The sequence below is a fragment of the Hypanus sabinus genome, assembly GCF_030144855.1.
Source record: "Hypanus sabinus isolate sHypSab1 chromosome Y unlocalized genomic scaffold, sHypSab1.hap1 SUPER_Y_unloc_2, whole genome shotgun sequence".
Classification (NCBI taxonomy): Eukaryota; Metazoa; Chordata; class Chondrichthyes; order Myliobatiformes; family Dasyatidae; genus Hypanus; species Hypanus sabinus.
In genome coordinates, this window is record NW_026779021.1 from 665857 (window position 1) to 688774 (window position 22918).

Sequence of the window (22918 nt, forward strand, 5' to 3'; positions counted from 1 at the left end):
CAATATATATTAATGATTTAGACGAGGGAATTAAATGCAGCATCTCCAAGTTTGCGGAAGACACGAAGCTGGGCGGCGGTGTTAGCTGTGAGGAGGATGCTAAGAGGATGCAGGGTGACTGGGATAGGTTAGGTGAGTGGGCAAATTCATGGCAGATGCAATTTAATTTGGATAAATGTGAGGTTATCCACTTTGGTTGCAAGAACAGGAAAACAGATTATTATCTGAATGGTGGCCAATTAGGAAAAGGGGAGGTGCAATGAGACCTGGGTGTCACTGTACACCAGTCATTGAAGGTGGGCATGCAGGTACTGAAGGCAAATGGTATGTTGGCATTCATAGCAAGAGGATTCAAGTACAGGAGCAGGGAGGTTCTACTGCAGTTGTACAAGGCCTTGGTGAGACCACAGCTGGAGTATCGTGTGCAGTTTTGGTCCCCTAAACTGAGGAAAGACATTCTGGTCATAGAGGGAATACAAAGAAGGTTCACCAGATTGATTCCTGGGATGGCAGGCCTCTCATATGAAGAAAGACTGAATCAACTGGGCTTATACTCAGTGGAATTTAGAAGATTGAGGGGGGATCTTATTGAAACATATAAAATTCTAAAGGGATTGGACAGGCTAGATGCAGGAAGGTTGTTCCGGATGTTGGGCAAGTCCAGAACGAGAGGTCACAGTATTGTTGTTGTTGTTGTTGTTCGTCCTTTTAGAGTCGAAGACGACCAAGACTTCTGTCAGGTGTAGAGTTTGTGACTGTGGGTCCGGAGGTGACTGGTGAGGCCAATCCGGGCCCTGAAAGCTCATGTGGGACACATGAGGGTAGGTGCTGCAGTGGAAGTGGAGGTAGTTCGAGCCTTGCGCATGGCACATTTCCTCTGAGCCTCTGCAGTGCATCTGATTTCTGCTGCATACGCTCCTTTAGTGGTCCTGCTCCACCAGGTTGGGCGGTCCAGAGCAAGCGATTCCCAGCTACTGGGATTGATGTTGAGGTCTTTCAGGGACATTTTGAGGCAGTCTTTGAAACGTTTCTTTTGCCCTCCAACTGAGTGCTTGCCCTGGCTCAGCTCTCCATATAGTAGCTGTTTGGTAGTCGACTGTCAGACATCCTGATGACATGGCCAGCCCATCTGGCTTGGGCTTTCTGTAGGACGGTGTAGACGCTGTGGGTGCTAGCCCGCTCCAGGACCTCCATGTCTGGGACTTTGTCCTGCCATCGTATGTGGAGAAGTCTGCGGAGGCAGCTCAAGTGGAAGTGGTTGAGCTGTTTAGCGTGTCTGCTGTAGACAGTCCAGGTCTCGCTGGCATAGAGGAGGGTGGTGAGAACCACTGCTCGGTAGACCTTCAGCTTGGTGGTAAGGCTGAGTCCTCTCCGCTCCCATACATTCCCAAGGAGTCTCCCGAAGGCGGCACTGGCTTTGGCAATTCTGTTGCTGATCTCTACATCTGTGGTCACCGCTCGTGATGGAGTACTGCCCAGATAAGTAAAGCTGTCGACTGCCAGTAGCTTCTGCCCTTTTACTGTGGTGTGTGGTTCCTGGTAGGGCTTTCCACGTGCGGGCTGGTACATAACTTCAGTCTTTTTGGTGCTGACTGTAAGTCCAAAGTTGTACAGGATCATGAGAGGCAGTCCATTTCTCGCTGCATCTTCTGCTCTGTGCTGGCGTTGAGGGCGCAATCATCAGCGAATAAGAGGTCTCTGACGACAGTCTCCTTCAACTTTGTAACAGCCTGTAGACTGAATGGAGGTCACAGTTTAAGGATAAAGAGGAGGACCGAGATCTTTTAGGACCGAGATGAGGAAAATCTTCTTCACACAGAGAGTGGTGAATCTGTGGAATTCTCTGTCACTGGAAACAGTTGAGGCCGGTTCATTGGCTATATTTAAGAGGAAGTTAGATATGGCCCTTGTGGCTAAAGGGATCAGGGGGTATGGAGAAAAAGCAGGTACAGGGTTCTGAGTTGGATGATCAGCCATGATCATACTGAATGGAATGGCCTACTCCTGTACCTATTTTCTATGTTTCTATTTTGCTTTGGCTCTGCACTTTGATCCAAAAGAGACTCTCTGAAGTAATTCAGCCTTTGGATTATTGGAAGCATAAGGTTTTTTTAAATATATATCATTCAGGAGATAACTATATTCAATTGTTACATCAATTAAATACAGTTTCCATTTTGAAATTGCTTCTCAACAGTTAATAATCATATCTATTTATCAATTTTATCAATTGATGTTAACATATAGGAAGAAAGTACAAAATAGGACTTTTTTTCCACCTGGAATTATCTCTGACTGCTCACCATCTAATTGACAATGCATTTTAAAGAAGTTTTTGTTATGACTATACACCATATTGTTCCTTTGTATCAATCGAGTTCCTTCCAAAGTTACTTTGTTATCAAAGTACTTACATGTAACCACGTATTCTGGAATATAAACCGACCTGGAGCATAAACGGAACCCCCATTTTCAAGGTTAAAAAAGTGACTTTTTCATGTTACCTTTATATAAGCCAACCCCTTTTGTAGAGGCTTTTGGTTTAACCATTAAAGATTACAAGATCTCACGTGCTGGTACTCAGGTTTGCCGGATCCAGAACCTGGAAATTTTGTGAACCAGTACCTGCTAAGAAAACAGGCCTACACATTGTAGAGCATTATAAGCAAATTCTTAATAAATAAATCAGGGAGGGAAATTTTGGATTAGGTTTCCAATGGAACAGAATCCTCTGAAATGTAACCCCCGTGAAACCATTTTTGAGCCCATCGAAATCTCGTTAAAACATAACACGAGGTGACGGGATCAGTACGTGTACTCAGTATTGAGTTTGCAACCACCATGCAGAAAAGATTAAAACAAATGCGATATGCTGCTGGCTTCAAGCTGAAGATTGTTGATTTTCCTAAAGGAACGAATAATTCTGCAGCTGCTAAGAAGTTTAGTGTAAATGAGAAACAATGAGAGAGTGGAGAAAGGGAGAGGACATGCTGAGGGAAACGCCAAAGATGAAATGTGCAAACCACGGGAAAACATCCCAGTGGCCAGAACTGGAAGAAAAAGTTTTAGAATGGGTGAATCACCAGCGATCATCTAGATACATCGGTACCAGAGAAATGATTCAAATTCAAGCGTTGAAATGGGACGAAAAACACCGTGACGTCTGCAAAAATTTCAAAGCTACACAAAGTTGGTGCATCTGATTTATGAATAGATGTGATCTTGTGTTGTGCTCAGAAAATTCCTGCGGGGTGTTGTTTTAGTTCAAGAATGCTGCTGGATGGACAAAGCGGGTTGCTTGAAGTAGGTTAAAGAGGTGTGGTGTCGACGTCCCAAAAGCGTCGGGAAGGAAAAGTTGCTATTTGTCTGGGACGTGTTCAAAGCGCACTTGTCATTGAAAGCTGAAAATACAGATGTTGCAGTTATCCTTGGTGGTTATATGTCCATGCTCCAGCATTTTTTTTTTAGGGCCAAATTCTCGGCTTATACACTGGAATTTACTGTACCTTAAAATAATTTCCTTGCACGAAAACGGAACATAGAACAAAGATTATTAAAAACATGAGAAAATCTGCAGATGCTGGAAACCAAGAGCAACACACACAAAATGCCAGGCAGCGTCTATGGAACTGAGTTAACAGTCCATCAGTCGATGTTTCGGGCCAAGCCTCTACTTCAAGAGTATTGGAATAGTACAGCACAATACAGACCCTATGGCCCACAATGTAAAGCTCAAACAACATGGGGGTGCATGGCAGCGATTAGCGTATCACTATTACTGCACCAGCAACTGGTTTCAAATCCCGCCGCTGTCTGAGGAGTTTGTCACTGCGTGCGTTTCCTTGGGAGCTCTGGATTCCTCCCACATTCCAAAGATGTACAGGTTAATAAGTTAATTGGACACATGGGTATAATTGGGTGGTGCGTTGGGCCCAATGGTCTGTTTCCATGCTTTATCTCTAAATCAATAAGGGATACAAAAGTATGTTACAAGAAAAACATGAACAAGTCCAACAAACAACCAATATGCAAAAGGATATGAACTGCAAATAAAATATCCATCTCAGCACTCACAGAATGCTGGAGGGACTGAGCAAGTCAGACAGCGCCTGTAGAAGTGAATAAACAGTTGACGTTCCGGGCCGAAACCCTTCATCTGGACTGGAAAGGAAGAGAAAAGGGGAAGAAGGATATAATGCTGAGAACATGAGTTGTGAAGAGACCTTGAAAGTGAGTTTGCGGGTTGTGGAACCAGTTCAGTGTAGAAATGAGTGAGGTTATCCACAATGGTTCAGGAGTCCAATAGTTGTAGGATAGTAACTATTTCAGAACTTGGTGATATGGAACCCAAGGTTCCTCTACCTCCTGCCTGATGAGTATGCCCTGGATTGTGAGGTTGTTGATGATTTTTTTTTCATCGTTGTAAACAAGATCGCATTGTAATAACTGGAATGTATTATCGCAGATTATCCATACTAGAATAAAATGGTTAAATAAGAATTTGAATGTGCAGACAGTTATTAATTAATATGAGATAGCTGGGATCACAGAGACATGGCTCCAGGGTGACCAAGGATAGGAGCTCAACATCCAGGGATATTCAATATTCAGAAAGGATAGAAAGAAAAGAAAAAGAGGAGTGGTAGAGTTGCTGGTTAGAGAGGAGATTAATGCAATAGAAAGGAAGGACATTAGCCTGGAGGATGTGGAATCGATACGGATAGAGCTGCATAACATTAAGGGGCAGAAAACGCTGGTGGGAGTTGTGTACAGGCCACCTAACAGTAGTAGTGAGGTTGGGGATGGCATTAAACAGGAAATTAGAAATGCGTGCAATAAAGGAACAGTAGTTATAATGGGTGACTTCAATCTACATATAGATTGAGTGAACCAAATTGGTAAGGGTGCTGAGGAAGAGGATTTCTTGGAATGTATGCGGGATAGTTTTCTGAACCAACATGTCGAGGAACCAACTAGAGAGCAGGCCATTCTAGTCTGGGTATTGAGCAATGAGGAAGGGTTAGTTAGCAATCTTGTCATGCAAGGTCCCTTGGGTAAAAGTGACCATAATATGGTGGAATTCTTCATTAAGATGGAGAGTGACATAGTTAATTCAGAAACAAAGGTTCTGAACTTAAAGGGTAACTTTGAAGGTATGAGACGTGAATTAGCTAGGATAGACTGGCAAATGATACTTAAAGGGTTGACGGTGGATATGCAATGGCAAACATTTAAAGATCACATGGATGAACTACAACAATTGTTCATCCCAATTCGGCAAAAGAATAAACCAGGGAAGGTAGTGCACCTGTGGCTGACAAGGGAAATTAGGGATAGTAACAAGTCCAAAGAAGAAACATACAAATTAGCCAGAAAAAGCAGCACACCTGAGGACCGGGAGAAATTCAGAGACCAGCAGAGGAGGACAAACGGTTTAATTAGGAAAGGGAAAAAAGATTATGAGAGAAAGCTGGCAGGGAACATAAAAACTGACTGTAAAAGCTTTTATAGATATGTGAAAAGAAAAAGATTGGTCAAGACAAATGTAGGTCCTTTACAGTCAGAAACAGGTGAATTGATCATGGGGAACATAGACAATAGGTGCAGAAGTAGACCATTCGGCCTTTCGAGCCTGCACTGCCATTTTGAGATCATGGCTGATCAACTACTATCAATACCCGGTTCCTGCCTTGTCCCCATGTCCTTTGATTTCCCTATCCATAAGATACCTATCTGGCTCCTTCTTGAAAGCATCCAGAGAATTGGCCTCCACTACCTTCCGAGGCAGTGCATACCAGGCCCCCACAACTCTCTGGGAGAAGAAGTTTTTCCTTAATTCTGTCCTAAATGACCTACCCTTTATTCTCAAACCATGCTGGACTCTCCCAGCATCTGGAACATATTTCCTGCCTCTATCTTGTCCTGCTGCACTTGCCCATTCACCTTCAGTGACTGATGAAGGACTCCTAGATCTCTTTGTATTTCTCCTTTACCTAACTCTACACTGTTCAGATAATAATCTGCCTTCCTGTTCTTACTCCCAAAGTGGATAACCTCACACTTATTCACATTAAACGTCATCTGCCAAGTATCTGCCCACTCACCCAGCCTATCCGTCACCCTGAATTCTCCTAACATCCTCATCACATGTCACACTGCCACCCAGCTTAGTATCATCAGCAAATTTGCTGATGTTATTTTCAATGCCTTCATCAAATCGTTGACGTAAATTGTAAACAGCTGTGGTCCCAATACCGAACCCTGTGGCACCCCACTAGTCACCACCTGCCATTCCGAGAAACACCCATTCACCGCTACCCTTTGCTTTCTATCTGCCAACCAGTTTTCTTTCCATGTCAATGTCTTCCCCCCGATGCCCTGAGCTTTGATTTTACCCACCAATCTCCTATGTAGGACCTTATCAAATGCCTTCTGAAAATCGAGGTACACTACATCCACTGGATCTCCCCCGTCTAACTTCCTGGTTACATCCTCGAAAAACTCCAACAGATTAGTCAAGCATGATTTGTCCTTGGTAAATCCATGCTGGCTCGGCCCAATCCTATTATTGCTATCTAGATATGCCACTATTTCATCCTTAATAATGGACTCTAGCATCTTCCCCACCACCGATGTCAGACTGACAGGTTGATAGTTCTCTGTTTTCTCCCTCCCTCCTTTCTTAAAAAGTGGGATAACATTAGCCATTCTCCAATCTTCAGGAACTGATCCTGAATCTAAGGAACTTTGGAAAATGATTACCAATGCATCCACAATTTCCAGGGCCACCTCCTTTAGTACCCTAGGATGCAGACCATCTGGACCTGGGGATTTGTCAGCCTTCAGTCCCATCAGTCTACTCATCACCGTTTCCTTCCTAACGTCAATCTGTTTCATTTCCTCTGTTACCCTATGTCCTTGGCCCATCCATACATCTGGGAGATTGCTTGTGTCTTCCTTAGTGAAAACAGATCTAAAGTACTCATTAAATTCTTTGCCATTTCTCTGTTTCCCATAACAATTGCACCCAATTCATTCTTCAAAGGCCCAACATTGTTTTTAACTATCTTCTTTCTCTTCACATACCTAATAAAGCTTTTGCTATCTTCCTTTATATTCCTGGCTAGCTTGCGTTCGTACCTCATTTTTTTCTCCCCGTATTGCCTTTTTAGTTAAGTTCTGTTGTTCCTTAAAAACTTCCCAATCATCTGTCCTCCCACTCACCTTAGCTCTGTCATACTTCCTTTTTTTTAATACTATGCAACCTCTGACTTCCTTTGTCAACCACTGTGGCCCTTTTCCCCCCTTTGAATCCTTCCCTCTCTGGGGGATGAACTGATTTTGCACCTTGTGCATTATTCCCAAGAATACCTGCCATTGCTGTTCCACTGTCTTTTCTGCTAGGCTATCCGTCCAGTCAACTTTGGCCAGCTCCTCCCTCATGGCCCCATAGTTTCCCCTGTTCAACTGCAACACCGACACCTCCAAGCTGCCCTTATCCTTCTCAAATTGCAGATAAAAAACATCATATTATGATCACTACCTCCTAATGGCTCCTTTACTGCAAGATCGGACATGGCAGACCAATTGAATAACTACTTTGGTTCTGTCTTCACTAAGGAGGATATAAATAATCTCCGAGAAATAGTAGGGGATGGAGAGTCTAGTGAGATGGAGGAACTGAGGGAAATACATGTTAGTCGGGAAGTGGTGTTAGGTAAATTGAAGGGATTAAAAGCAGATAAATCCCCAGGGTCAAATAGTCTGCATCCCAGAGTGCTTAAGGAAGTAGCCCAAGAAACAGTGGATGCATTAGTGATAATTTTTCATAACTCTTTAGATTCTGGATTAGTTCCTGAGGATTGGAGGGTGGCTAATGTAACCCCACTTTTTAAAAAAGGAGGGACAGAGAAACCGGGGAATTATAGACCGGTTAGTCTGACATCGGTGGTGGGGAAAATTCTAGAGTCAGTTATCAAAGATGTGACAACAGCACATTTGGAAAGCAGTGAGATTATCGGACAAAGTCAGCATGGATTTGTGAAAGGAAAATCATATCTGACGAACCTTACAAAATTTTTTGAGGATGCAACTAGTAGAGTGGATAGGGGAGAGCCAGTGGATGTGGTATATTTAGATTTTCAAAAGGCTTTTGACAAGGTCCCACACAGGAGAGTAGTGTGCAAACTTAAAACACATGGTATTGGGGGTATGGTATTGATGTAGATAGAGAATTGATTGGCAGACAGGAAGCAAAGAGTGGGAATAAACGGGACCTTTTCAGAATGGCGGGCAGTGACTAGTGGGGTACCGCAAGGCTCAGTGCTGGGACCCCAGTTGTTTACAATATATATTAATGATTTAGACGAGGAAATTAAATGCAGCATCTCCAAGTTGCGGATGACACGAAGCTGGATGGCAGTGTTAGCTGTGAGGAGGATGCTAAGAGGATGCTGTGAGGATGCTTGGATAATTCATGGCTAATGCAATTTAATGTGGATAAATGTGAGGTTATCCACTTTGGTGGCAAAAACAGGAAAATAGATTATTATCTGAATGGTGGCCGATTAAGAAAAGGGGAGGTGTAACGAGACCTGGGTGTCATTGTACATCAGTCATTGAAAGTGGGCATGCAGGTACAGCAGGTGATGAAAAGGCAAATGGTATGTTGGCATTCATAGCAAGAGGATTCAAGTACAGGAGCAGGGAGGTTCTACTGCAGTTGTACAAGGCCTTGGTGAGACCACAGCTGGAGTATCGTGTGCAGTTTTGGTCCCCTAAACTGAGGAAAGACATTCTGGTCATAGAGGGAATACAAAGAAGGTTCACCAGATTGATTCCTGGGATGGCAGGCCTCTCATATGAAGAAAGACTGAATCAACTGGGCTTATACTCAGTGGAATTTAGAAGATTGAGGGGGGATCTTATTGAAACATATAAAATTCTAAAGGGATTGGACAGGCTAGATGCAGGAAGGTTGTTCCGGATGTTGGGCAAGTCCAGAACGAGAGGTCACAGTATTGTTGTTGTTGTTGTTCGTCCTTTTAGAGTCGAAGACGACCAAGACTTCTGTCAGGTGAAGGGTTTGTGACTGTGGGTCCGGAGGTGACTGGTGAGGCCAATCCTGGCCCTGAAAGCTCGCCCACATGTGGGACATGAGGGTAGGTGCTGCAGTGGAAGTGGAGGTAGTTCGAGCCTTGCGCATGGCACATTTCCTCTGAGCCTCTGCAGTGCATCTGATTTCTGCTGCATACGCTCCTTTAGTGGTCCTGCTCCACCAGGTTGGGCAGTCCAGAGCAAGCGATTCCCAGCTACTGGGATTGATGTTGAGGTCTTTCAGGGACATTTTGAGGCAGTCTTTGAAACGTTTCTTCTGCCCTCCAACTGAGTGCTTGCCCTGGCTCAGCTCTCCATATAGTAGCTGTTTGGTAGTCGACTGTCAGACATCCTGATGACATGGCCAGCCCATCTGGCTTGGGCTTTCTGTAGGAGGGTGTAGACGCTGTGGGTGCTAGCCCGCTCCAGGACCTCCGTGTCTGGGACTTTGTCCTGCCATTGTACGTGGAGAAGTCTGCGGAGGCAGCTCAAGTGGAAGTGGTTGAGCTGTTTAGCGTGTCTGCTGTAGACAGTCCAGGTCTCGCTGACATAGAGGAGGGTGGTGAGAACCACTGCTCGGTAGACCTTCTAGCCATAGAGGGAATACAAAGAAGGTTCACCAGATTGATTCCTGGGATGGCAGGCCTCTCATATGAAAAAAGACTGAATCGAATGGGCTTATACTCACTGGAATTTAGAAGATTGAGGGGGGGGATCTTATTGAAGCATAAAATTCTAAAAGGATTGGACAGACTAGATGCAGGAAGATCGTTCCCAATGTTGGGGAAATCCAGAACGAGAGGTCACAGTTTAAGGATAAAGGGGAAGCCTTTTAGGACCAAGATGTGGAAGAACTTCTTCACACAGAGAGTGCTGAATCTGTGGAACTCTCTGCAACAGGAAACAGTTGAGGCTGGTTCTTTTGCTAAATTTAAGTGGGAGTTAGATATGGCCCTTGTGGCTAAAGGGATCAGGGGGTATGGAAAGAAAGGAGGCACAGTTGGATGATCAGCCATGATCATGCTGTATAGCGGTGCAGGCTTGAAGGGTCGAATGGCCTACTCCTGAACCTATTTTCTATGTTTCTAAGAATGTGAAAACCATCTGACATCAAAAGGAATAAAACAAATGGATTCACAGGCATGACAGGTCTACCACCCAAGCATGGTGAAGATATTGGATGGTTAAGTAAGGCTTAGCACTGGACAAGTAAACCACCCAGTAAATTATGTCCTTAATTCTTTGTTGATGTTCCTTTACCAGATTGTCCACTGAGGAAATTAAACACTCTCTTCCCTTTTGGTCTTCATCTTTTTATTCCACCATCTCTGTTGTGTGGGGTTTTCTTTAAATGGGGTTTCTTTGTCTCTTGGCTGCCTGTGGTGGAGGTGGGGATGAATCCCAGGGTCATAACCGTACAAATACTTTGATAATAAATTTACTTTGAAACTTGAAGTTTGACTTGTACACAACACTAGACCAGGGGTCCCCAACCTTTCTTGCACCACGGACCGGTTTAATATTGACAATATTCTTGTGGACCAGCCAACCGTTGGGGGGTGGGGCAGCTGTTAATCAGACCAGAATATAGGTGATGTCAACTAAGTCACTTATAAGTGGCTAATATATTTCTTTTCTAAAAGGGTTTATCTAACGAATTTAATGTTAAACACACAGCACATATTTTCCTTGTATGAACATATAAAATCATTGCAAAACTCGAATATCGCTGAATCATTGCAACAATACGGTCCCATCGAGGGGTGATGGGAGACAGCGATATTCATTCCTTCAAAGAAAAGCCATGCCGTGGAAATAACTCTAAGAAACCAGTTGGACAGCATCACAATTTATTTATAGCTTACATTCAGTAAACATCTTCCAGAATAAAATATGTGCTTGATAAGGCTACCCAGATGATACATTACAGTAAATGTTTTATAATCCTGATTAAGTGAATGTAACAAGGAGGAAAAACTAAACTGTTACACAATTTTGATTGAAATTTTAAATTATATTCCTCAGACTGAAAGTCCAAATTAAAATTATTCCACCAATTTTTGTATGTCATTTAAGACCCTGGTTTTAGAAACTATGGTAGCATAACTCAATGCATAATCAAAGTCAATTTTTAAAACTTTGCATGAGAAACCGAAACACTAAGGTCCAATTCTGTTTAGGCTTACCATCATTTCCCATTGAAGATAGTATCTTTTCTCGCTCCTCCCATGGCAAGGCACTCAGAGTAGGCATATCATCAGGGAACACTGCCCTTTTCCGACCAAGTGCAACAGCAGCCCGCCTACACACATGTTTTATCCGAGGGCCTGATATTGCTGTTTCTGATGAATCACTTTCTTGACCCTGATATAATCAAATAAAAATTGGGAAATATAATTCACCTGAAATACTAAGGTAAAAGAAATTTCTAGTTTATTTTCATTTTGTATGCAAACTTTGGAGACAGTAAAACTCAACTGAGAAATAAATATTAATAAATTAGTGACCTATGTGTATCACTCAATCTCTGGCACCAACATAAATTTATATTTTTAAACACTTAGGGCATGGATGCTGCTGCCCAGTATGTATTCCTTATTATGAAAATGATATTGAGAAAATTATTGAGGTGCCTTCTTTAAAGACTACAGTTATGTGTTAAAGGTGCGCCTGTGGTATTTTTGGGAAATTAGATTCAGGACTTTAACCCAGTGACAAAGAAGTATTGGTGGATAGCCTAGAACATGGTAGAGAGCTTGCAGAACTGATGTTTCCATACACCAACTGTCTAGCAAAGGTAATAATTGGCAAGATCCTATCAACATAATTATAGAAGCTGCATCTTTACAAAGCCTGGCACTTGGAAATCAAGAAAATGCAATGTTTTAATTGTATTTGAATATACTTATCAATATTACAAGTAAGGTAAGAGACGTCAGAGTAATGTTCAGTCAGTCATCAGGAAGTAGCCATGGTTGTATATATAACCAAAGTATTGCTGAGATCTTCCTAGAAGTTAGCTGAGCTCTAAAGAAATTATTGGGAGAGATCAGTTACCTTCGTCAATGACGAAATAGTCTGTGTATGAAGCTAGAAGACACGTGTGGTCCTAAATGAATACTTCATGTAAATATTCACAGGAGAAGGATGGAAATCCTGCTTAGTAGATAGGTGAGGAAGTGAGGGCAACTGGGTTCTAAACCTAGGAAGAAAAACTAGGCAGAATGGAAACACAAAGATAAAAAGGGGAATTTGTATCATCAGCGATAATGTGATTGATTAAAGGTATATGTTGTACTGCTGAGTGGCAATTAGTAACTAACAGTGCATATAAACAGGTTTAGCTGCAGGGAACAAAGAAATAAAGATGGGAGAATGGAATTTCTCCTGAGAGTCAGTGTAGACCTGACTACTAGTGTGGACATCAGGCCTGGACTATACTACCAAAATTCATTACTTCAAATAGGATTGTGTTAAATACCATCTCCTAGACACCAGATTCTGGTACTTCATTAGGCCTAAAAAGGCTTCTGGTTCTATTTCAGATTTGGGTGCAGGTATCAATCTTTATACAAAGGTATTTAGCAATGGATGAGAATCTATCATTGAATAATGTTAGGGTACAGTTCACTGATTGTATGAATAGCAATTTCATTATTTATAGAACAGTTGGCAAAGGCACAATGTAAAATTATAAAATTATATAAAATCTATAAGCCAAAATTAAATTTAACACTCTTACTTCCATCACATTGCGTATTTTCCTTTGACTTATTATTAACCCAGTAATGTTTCAGTGACCTTTTAAAAATGCAAGTTAAGTTTCCTAAAATCATGATTTAGAACAGAAATATATAGAACAGAGTAAAGTACAGCAAAGGAACAAGTCTCTTGGCCCACTATGTTGTGCTGAACTAATTAAATTAGTAACATACTAATCCCTTCCACCTATATACTGCCATATCCTTCTTCATGCACGTTCATATCCTTATCCCAAAGTTCATAAATGTCTCTTTTGTATTTGTCTATACCACTGCCTCAAGGACTGTATTCCAAGCAACCTCTAATCTGAACATCTCTTTTTACCTTAAATGTGTACCCTCTGCTATTAATCATTTCAATCCTGGACAGAAGGCACTGGTTGTCTACTCCATCTATGCCTTTCATAATCTTATAGATCTTTATTAGATCTTCCCTTAGCCTCTGCTACTCCAGAGAAAAGAACACAAGTTTGTTCAACCTCTTCTTATGGCATCCTGGTAAATCCCTTTCACATCTTCTCAAAAACCTCTGTAACACACACAAAATGCTGAAGGAACTCAGCAGGCCAGGCAGCATCTACTTCCTTTCTATAATATGATGACCAGAACTGAATAGTCTAGATGTGGCATAACTGTAGTATTATAAAGTTGCTACATCAGACCCTTGAAAACAGTTCCTCAATAAAGACAAATATATAACTTGAATTGTTAATCACCCTCTCAACCTTTGCAGATTTGGGATGTAGAACCCCAAGAGTCTTCAGCTAATCAACCCTCCAAAAGGTTTTGCAATTACAAAGTATTATCCAATCACATTTGATCTCCCAAATTGCAGCATTTCACTTTGGACAAGGTTAAACTCCATCTGCCATTTCTGATATATCTGCAAGAAATCTATATTCCATTGTATCCTTTGTCATTCTTATACACTACACAAAACACCACCAATCTTCTTATGTCCATAAGCTTAGTAACCCACACAACCATATTTTCATCCAGGTTATTTACATACATCATAAATAGCAAAAGTTCCCAGTACAGATCACTACAGAACAACACTAGTCACAGACCTCCAACCAAAATGCCTAATCAACCACAATCCAATTCTGAAACCAAAGTAGAAAACATATGATATTCAGCCTTTAGTTTAAAATTCCCCTCAGAACAATGCAATTTCTTCCTTTTAATAAACAGATGTGTTTTTTTATTCAATTTTGCAACAATGTTTTTTTGACCAGGGCATTTCCCCTCTTGCAAATAATATGCTCCCAAGTTCATGCCCTAGCTGACATCTTTTCGTTAATGAGCAATAATCACCAACTTACCTGCAGGAAGGAATTTGTCTGTTTGTCATTTCAAAGTCTTTGATAATTTTTAAATTATTTAACCAGTAAATCCCCCAGATTTCTCCATCCTGAAATGCTGTTAAATTTTGGACATGTTTGGTAAGTCATATTTGGTAGGTCAAATATGATGGCAGAATATAGTATTAATGGTAAGACTCTTGGCAGTGTGGAGGATCAGAGAGATCTCGGGGTCCGAGTCCATAGGATGCTCAAACCAGCTGTGCAGGTTAACTCTATGGTTAAGAAAGCATACAGCTTATTAGCTTTCATCAATTGTGGGATTGAATTTAGGAGCCGGGAGGTAATGTTGCAGCTATGTAGGACCCTGGTCAGAACCCACTTGGAGTACTGTGCTCAATTCTGGTCGCCTCACTACAGGAAGGATGTGGAAGCCATAGAAAGCCATAGAGGAGATTTACAAGGATGTTGCCTGGATTGGGGAACATGCCTTATGAGAATAGGTTGAGTGAACTCGGCCTTTTCTCCTTGGAGCAAAGAAGGATGAGAGGTGACCTGATAGAGGTGTATAAGATGATGACGGGCATTGATCGTGTGGATAGTCAGAGGCTTTTCCCCAGGGCTGAAATGGTTGCCACAAGAGGGCATAGTTTTAAGGTGCTGCGGAGTAGGTACAGAAGAGATATCAGGGATACGTTTTTTACGCAGGGAGTGATGAATGTGTGGGATGGGCTGCCAGTGATGATGGTGGAGGCGGATACGATAGGGTATTTTAAGAGAACGTTTGTTAGGTACATGGAGCTCAGAAAAATAGAGAACTATGGGTAACCGTAGGTAGTTTCTCAGATAAGGACATGTTCAGCATAATATAGCCAAAAGCCTATATTGAGCTAACATGAGGAAATCTGCAGATGCTGGAAATTCAAACAACAACACACACAAAATGCTGGTGGAACACAGCAGGCCAGGCAGCATCTATAATTTATGTTGTTGTTGTTGTTGCTGTTTAATTATTATTATTATTATTATTATTATTATTATTATTATTATTATTATTATTATTATTATTATTATTATTATTAATAATAATATTGATATTATTATTATTTTATTGTTTTATTTTTATTATTATTGATGCTGCCCAGCCTGCTGTGTTCCACCAGCATTTGGTGTGTGTTGTTGCCTATATTGTGCTGTAGGTTTTCTATGTTTCTATGTTTTCCAGCATTTCATGTCACTGCATTTGAAATTTTTCAATCACTAACTTCATCTCAACGATTTAACACTACACATTATTTTATGATTTGCATGTTCCTTCAATAATGCAATCCCAACTTTCACAATACCTTAGGTCAAACCATTGTACATTTCATCACATCTTTCTGCTACAACATGTCAATATATTTCATAGCTATCTGAAAATAGAGTTTACATGATGGAACAGGAAAAAAATTCTTCAAATAGTCACTGAGAAATTTCTGACTCCAAGCACACTTGTCACTTATTTACACACTTAAGAGTGATGTTAATTCCTGTATAATGCTTTAATTCTATACACACTGCATGAATTTTTTTTATCAAAGAACAAATGTCATTGGCACTGCAAAGTGCAAAGAAAATAGTACAAAAGTAGTAAAGTAGTATTAAAGAAGTAGGTATAATGGTTTTCTTTGAAAGATTTTTAAAGGATTTTTAAGGAAGATTTTTAATCCTGGTCACTTCATTATAGGAAGGATGTGGAAGCTATGGAGAGGGTGCAGAGGAGATTTACCAGGACGTTGCCTGGTTTGGAGAACAAGTCATATGAAGCAAGGTTAGCAAAGCTGGGACTTTTCTCCTTGGAGCGTAGAAGAATGAGAGGGGACTTGATAGAAGTCTACAAGATTATGAGAGGCATAGATAGGGTGGATAGCCAGTACCTGTTTCCCAGGGCACCAAAAGCAAAACCCAGAGGGCTTATGTACAAAATTAAGGGAGGGAAGTTTAGGGGAGACATCAGGGGTAAGTTTTTTTACACAGAGGGTTGTGAATGCCTGGAATGACTTACCAGGGATGGTGGTGGAGACTAAAACATTAGGGGTATTTAAGAGCCTCCTGGACAAGCACATGGATGTAAGAAAAATGGAGGGTTATGGGGTAGTATGGGTTTAGTACCTTTTTTTAAGGATTATATGGGTGAGCACAACATGGTAGGCTGAAGGGCCTGTACTGTGCTGTAGTGTTCTATGGTTCTAAATTGCTCATCATATTATGGTTGTGGGAACAACATAAAAACTAATGGAGTAAAACCAACTGATAGAATTTTTGACTTAAAAGAATAATAGAATTAGTGTTTTATTGAGGGGCTACTGAAGTAATTGATTAGAGTGAACAACCCAGATGTTAAATGCAGTACTTTAAAGCAGTCAAATATTATTATTTACTGAAACCACTAATACTTCAAAGACAAATAATCTTTCAATATAAACAAGAGTACCTGAGATTTTGTTGGGCTAGCAAACTTTAATGACTTGTTCTTTTCAATCTTGCAAAGCTGTGCTTTAGCCTTCCTTAAAAGATTTGCCACTCGTTTATCAGTTGTTGTCATTTTATCTGCTTGTGTAAGCATGCTACTAATAGTGGGAGCAGAATGCTTCAGAGTGCCAGATGAGAGCGTGCAAGTTACAGAAGAATGTTGAGGAGGATTTCCTTTACCACCCATGGATGCAGCGCTACTGCTTTCAGTCCCAGCAGTTACCAGCACCATCTCTTCAGCTCCTGGTCTACCTTTCTTTGTATTTTTATTCTTCCCATCAGACAATGTTGAGGGAAGAGCATCCCCCACAACCCCTGTAGCTTTATCAATTGAACTTGTCCTTCTGACTCTCCGTGAAACGTATTTTATTGAAGGTGAAGCAGCTACATCTTTTGGAAGAATCTGGTGATCATCAACTGTAACTGAGAAAAGAAACAATGCAGGACTCTCTTGAGGCTCAGTTCCCTTGCTCTGTAACTTCTTTTCCCTTTCCTTTCTTGTTTCTCGTTTATTTTCCTTTTCCTTATCTCTCTCTTTGTCTTTCTCTGACCCTTTCTCAAAATCTCTTTCTTTGAATATATCTCCAGTTTGCTTGTCCTTGCTTTTGCCTTTGTCTTTTTGAGTAGTAGGTGCTAGTGATGGAAACAATGGAGGTTTTGGGTTTGTCGAATCTGCAGAGAAGCTCTCTCCTGGGCTGCTAGTTGATTGACCCATGAGTTTTGTTCTACAATCTTTTCCTGCACTTTCAGGCTGCACCAAAACACCAAGAGCAGGAGTTAGGGCACCAGTTAGAATGGAGCTTACAGGAGACGAGGATGTTATAGGAGTTTGTAGAGTGATTGGTGATACATCTGCAGAAATTAGTCTTCCACTTCTGGTTCTCATGGAATGTGATGCAGATTTTACCCCAAAACGGTTTGAAATATGCAACTCCTTGTTGTTCTTTTTGAAAGAATGTCCTTTATCCAAGGCAGAAACTGAAGATCGAACCAGATTGTTTGGTACTACAGTAACAGACTCAAAAATCCTGGAGTGGGCTTCACTTGGAGTGAATCGTGGAGCACGGAGTAGCGGACTTCTCTTATGAGTATCAAACCTAGAAGTAGGACGAAGCGAAGAAAAAAATCGCGGTTGTGTTGAACTGGAAGATGAATGAAACTTGGATGACAAGCCAACATCTTCCGGAGTTAAGGGTGATGTTATGAAGTTATCAAATACTGGCTTACGAATAAGTCCTTCTTTGGCATATTTTGCTGAAGAGAAGTACTGATGTGATTCTGGCCTCCGATTTTTGAGAGATGTCCACTTGAATGTTGGCTCTCTTAAGATAGACTTCCTTTTTTCTGGCAGACCTGTTGGTGGGGAAATAAATGGTATGTTTGGAGGCATCAGCCAGGGAGATTGATCAGATAGGTTTGAAGCTTGCTGCAGGGTTGGAGGAGAAAGCAGAGGTGGTGGAGGAGAGGAGGATGCTGGCTGTGGTGAAGAAGTTGGTAATTTCTTGCTTGTTGTAGTATTGCTTTTTTCTGACATTGTGAATCTGTGACCATTTTTATCTGTGCCTCCTGGTTCACTTAACAGTGAGGCATTTAAGCAACTCTGCAAATTAGTTGATTGAGCTGTTACTTCAGAAAGAGTCTGCAGTTCATCAGATATATGTGAATCAGTAGAAGTAGCACTAGGGCTGCTCGATCTTGAAGAACCAGAAGAGATTTGGGAAGAATGCTGTGAAACAGCACTGGATTTCTCACTAGACCCACAAGACACTGAGCTGAACCGACTACTTGCAGTTGACTCTAGGCGGGGTGCTTTGACAGGAGGCATATAGCTATCATCTTCAATAAATCGTTTTGGCGTTTTAATTATCCTTGAAGAAATGGCACTGATAACCGGCATGATAAACTGACGAATATTTTTTGGTTGAGGGGAAGCCATGCGTTTCTGAGCTCCTTTTTTAGCTCTCTGCAAGAGTTGTTTTGCAATAGCTGCATCAGTCCTTTTTGTGACAGGAACAATTCTTACTGGTTTGGTTATTTTCCGGGGTACTTGTCTGACACTAGACTTAATCTCTTTTATCACAGGTGATTTCTGTGTTGGTATTCCATCTTTCTCTTTATATAAGCTTTTTTGTTTTTTGGTTTGTGCTGGAACAAGGTGTTTTGAAACAGTCTTCAATTGCTCTGAAGTCGGTGGTCTTCCTCTCTTTCGTTCAGTCTTTTCCACAATGCTATTAATCTGTAGTTTAGCTTTCTTAAATTTGGATTGCAAAGGTGACACTTTGACTACTCTTAGCTTCTTCAGTTTTGTCAACTGCAACAATTCATGCTTCTTCACTACTTTTTTGTTTTCATTTCTTTGTTTCTCCATTTTCCCATTTGTTATTTCTTTGGTATCTTCCGAGATGTGAAGCTTTGGACTACTTAACACTGGAGGCCGACCCCTCTTCCTTTTGCTGCAGTTCAATTCTTGTATCTTTTCTTTTTCAACAAGCTTCGATTCAGGTTTGTCTGAAAGTGAAAATGCGAAAGACGAATCTGATAATACATCTGAACTTTGTGAAGAAAATATTCGTTGTCTTCCCCGAAGCTTCCTTTGAGATTCAACTATAAATTAAAAATAATTTTTAATTAGACATACTGAAAAAAAACAACCATTGCATTTAATCAAAAGAATTTTGTTGCAATCAAAGTTCTGAAACAGGTAGTTCATTAGATTATCGAGACATAAGAAATGATCTTTCAAGAATCATTAGCTTCTGGGATGGTTCCTGATGACTGAAAAACTACAAATGTCATTCTATTCTTAATGAAGGGAGGGAGGTAGAAAAATGGAAATTGAATGCCAATTAGCCTGACTTCTATGGTTGGGAAGATGTTGAAGTCCATTATTAAGGATGAGGTTTTAGAGACAAATAATAGGCTAAAGTCAGCATGGTTTATTTATAACATATAACATAATATTATCCTTTCTGTATAATACTATCTTGTAATATTTAGAGAGAAATATTGCCAGACAAATCTGTTAGAATTCTCTCAAAAAAATAAATACAAGAAAGATGAAAGAGAGTCATATGTTGTTAACTTGTATGTTCAGAAGGCCTTTGACAAAATGCTACCACAAAATGGCTTAACAAGAAATCATGGTATGACCATTTTAACTGCCGTGAGAGATTCTAGCCATCATCTTATTAGTAGTGTACATCCCACCCATAGGCCTGTGTTAAAGCGGCTCTAGATAAACTGTGATATAATCAACAGGCATGAAACTACTCAACCATATGCCTTCACTATCATTCTGGGGATTTTAACCAGGCCAGCCTGAAAGAGCATCTAAATAATTTATTATCAACAAATCACTTGGAGTACTAAGCATGTAAAAGGTTTCACACTTCATTAAACAATAACACCCTTATTGAGAAACCCACTGCTGACATATTCTCACGGCTCCACTTCAAACCCAGCCACTTTCCTAATGTCACCACTCCAGGTTACAGACAATTCTGAACACGATTGCGTGCTGTGAAATCAACTTCTCACTACAACCTATGAGGACCTCACAGACCAACCCCTGCAGGACCCCGACATAACCTTGTATGTCGATGGAAGTTCTTTCACGGGCCCTCAAGGTTGGAGATGTTCAAGCTATGCTGTGGCCACAGATAACACGGTGCTCGATCAGGCAGCCTTTCAACCAGCTGTGTCAGCACAAAAAGCTGAGTTATTTGCCCTCACGTGCCTGCATCCTGGCTGCCAACAAACGTGCAAACATCTACAGTGACTCTCGATACACCCTCGGGGTAGCTCATGACTACGGAGCGCTTTGGGAGTGCCAGGGTTTCCTCACCTCCTCAGAACATCCATTAGCAATGCTACGTTTGTACAGAATCTCCTCACCGCCTTACAGCTTCTAAAGACATCGGCCATCGTTAAACGCTCCGCTCATACCTGAAGAAATGTTAAAATCTCCATCCGTAACACCATGGCTGTAGAGGTTGCCGAAGTCATAGCCCAGAGACGAAATTATAGTCCCACCAGGGCCCCACCAAAACCCTTTACCCTCTCAGACAGCACGGGTATGCCTGACATGCAAGTCGTTCGCTCCCAAGAAGGAACACAGACTATGATCACAAGTGGGCTGTAAGGAGGGTCCCATGATGGGCCTCTGGTACACCCCTGCGGGACAGGTCTGTGTCCCTACCCAATTTCTACCAGTCCACTTTGATAATATTCATACTAGTACCCACCTCGGAAAGGAGGGAAGGGTAAACAGTTTGCAGCAAAGATGGTGGCATCCGAAATTGCAGTAAGCACCAACATAGAGGGCAAAAGTATGTTTAATATGCCGTAAGAAAAGGGGACACCCTGTGTGCCACTACCTTACCTTTCCATGTTTACAAATTAATTTTATTGATGTACCTAGAGTACATTGTTACAAATATTGCTTAGTGATCACAGATGTGTTTCATAGACAGGTCGAGGCAATCCCTGCCACAAACAATCAGAATCAGGATCAGGTTTATTATCAGTAACTTGTGACGTGAAATGTATTAACTTAGCAGCAGCTGTTCAATGCAATACATAATCTAGCAGAGAGAGAAAATAATAATAGTAATAATAAAAAAACAGGTAATATATATTACATAAAATATATGTAATCAATTACATATATTGAATAGATTTCTAAGATGTGAAGACAGAAATACCGTTTATTAAAAAAAAGTGAGATAGTGCTCAAAGAATCAATGTCCATTTAGGAATCGAATGGCAGTGGGGAAGTGCCTTCAGAATTTCTGTATCTCCTACCTGATGTAACAGTGAGAAAAAGACATGCCCAGGTGCTGGAGGTCCTTAATAATGGAAGCTGCCTTTCTCGAGACACCGCTCCCTGAAGAAGTCCTTGATACTTTTTAGGTTAGTGCCCAACATGCAGCTGACTAAATTTACAACCCTCTGCAGCTTCTTTCAGTCCTGAGCAGTAGCTCCTCCATACCAGAGAGTGATGCAGAGTGTCAGAATGCTCTCCGCAGTACAACTGTAGAAGTTGTTGAGCATATTTGTTGACATGCCAAATCTCTTCAAACTCCTAAGAAGCCCTGACAGCAGCTAAAATGCTGCCAGCATGGGCTGCCAGAAATACTGAGTTCAGATAACAGTCCCCACTTTGAAGACAAGTTAAAAAAGGAAATCTGCAATGTCTTATCTATCAAACAACAATTCCATCACTCTCACCATCCCCAAGTTGCAGGTATAGCACAGAAGGCAAATGATAAATTAAAAACCAAATTGGTAAAACTCATGGAGAAGACGGGGTTTAACTGGTTAAAGATATTGCCCTTAGCATTATTCCAGCTGAGGGCCGCCCCCCCCCCCCCCGAGAGGGAAAAACGGGACTGTCACCAGCTGAAATTATCTTTGGAAAGCCCCCAAGGACTCCATGAGGTTCCGAGTGGTCTCCCACTCTTGATATAAACGGGCTACCTATCTAAGATTCTCCGAGCCTTATATTCAGAGGTGCATCAGGCATACGAGGATGAAGACATTATGACAAGGCGACTACCCCAACATTGAACCTGAGGACTAAGTACTGTTACGTACTCGTGACACATGACAGTGGTGCCCTTGTCATGTGACTGGGGTTGAAGCTGTACTGGACTTGAGGTGATGGTCTTGTGATGGTGGAATGACGTCATTTTCCCGCCAGTAGAGATCACGTGATGGGTTTTTTTTACAGGTTATAAAAGGTAGACCCCACCCTGTGAGGAGGGGCAGTTCGTGGCTGGATTTGCCAAGTTGACTTCATGCCACTGCGTGTTTGAAGTGATGACGCAGTTTAGTTGAAGGATGAAGTTTTTATTTAATGCCTAAAGTTTAAAAGGTTAATGCCAACAGGTTCTTTATGATTCTGTTAGTTTGAGAATTAAAGGAGAGTGAAGATTCAAGGTTGGAAGTTAAAGATCGAGGAGAATCGCTTTCTACGGTGAAACGGGGGCGACCTTTGTTTGATCCTTATTTGGAAGGATTTCGTTGACTATCTTCGTGTTAATCCCTGGGTTTACCAGAAAGGATTGAAGGTAGTGAGGAAGGAAAGGTCAGTGCCTTTAAGCCGTTCTGTTTCGTAAATTCTTCGTGGGAATTTCGACGTCGGGAATCGAAGCAAGCGACGTGAAAGAGAACTTAAATCGTCCTGTAAAGTCTCTCCTTTTAAATGGACTGTGAGCATATCGAACTTTTGGCAATATCACT

General features: G+C 41.3%; 1 protein-coding gene across 8 annotated transcripts in view; it reads right to left on the reverse strand.

The window, feature by feature from the left end:
* LOC132386023 (histone-lysine N-methyltransferase 2A-like) overlaps nucleotides 1–22918 on the reverse strand; it is a 316855-nt gene that overhangs the window by 203798 nt on the left and 90139 nt on the right. For 7 of the 8 annotated variants that reach the window (XM_059958298.1, XM_059958300.1, XM_059958299.1 and 4 more), the window contains exons 3-4: nucleotides 16638–19279; nucleotides 11283–11460 (exon numbers count right to left, since the gene is read on the reverse strand). In XM_059958298.1, the coding sequence (XP_059814281.1) occupies nucleotides 11283–11460; nucleotides 16638–19279 (2820 nt within the window). The remainder of the gene's footprint in view (nucleotides 1–11282; nucleotides 11461–16637; nucleotides 19280–22918) is intronic. The other variant, XM_059958301.1, reaches the window with a different exon arrangement.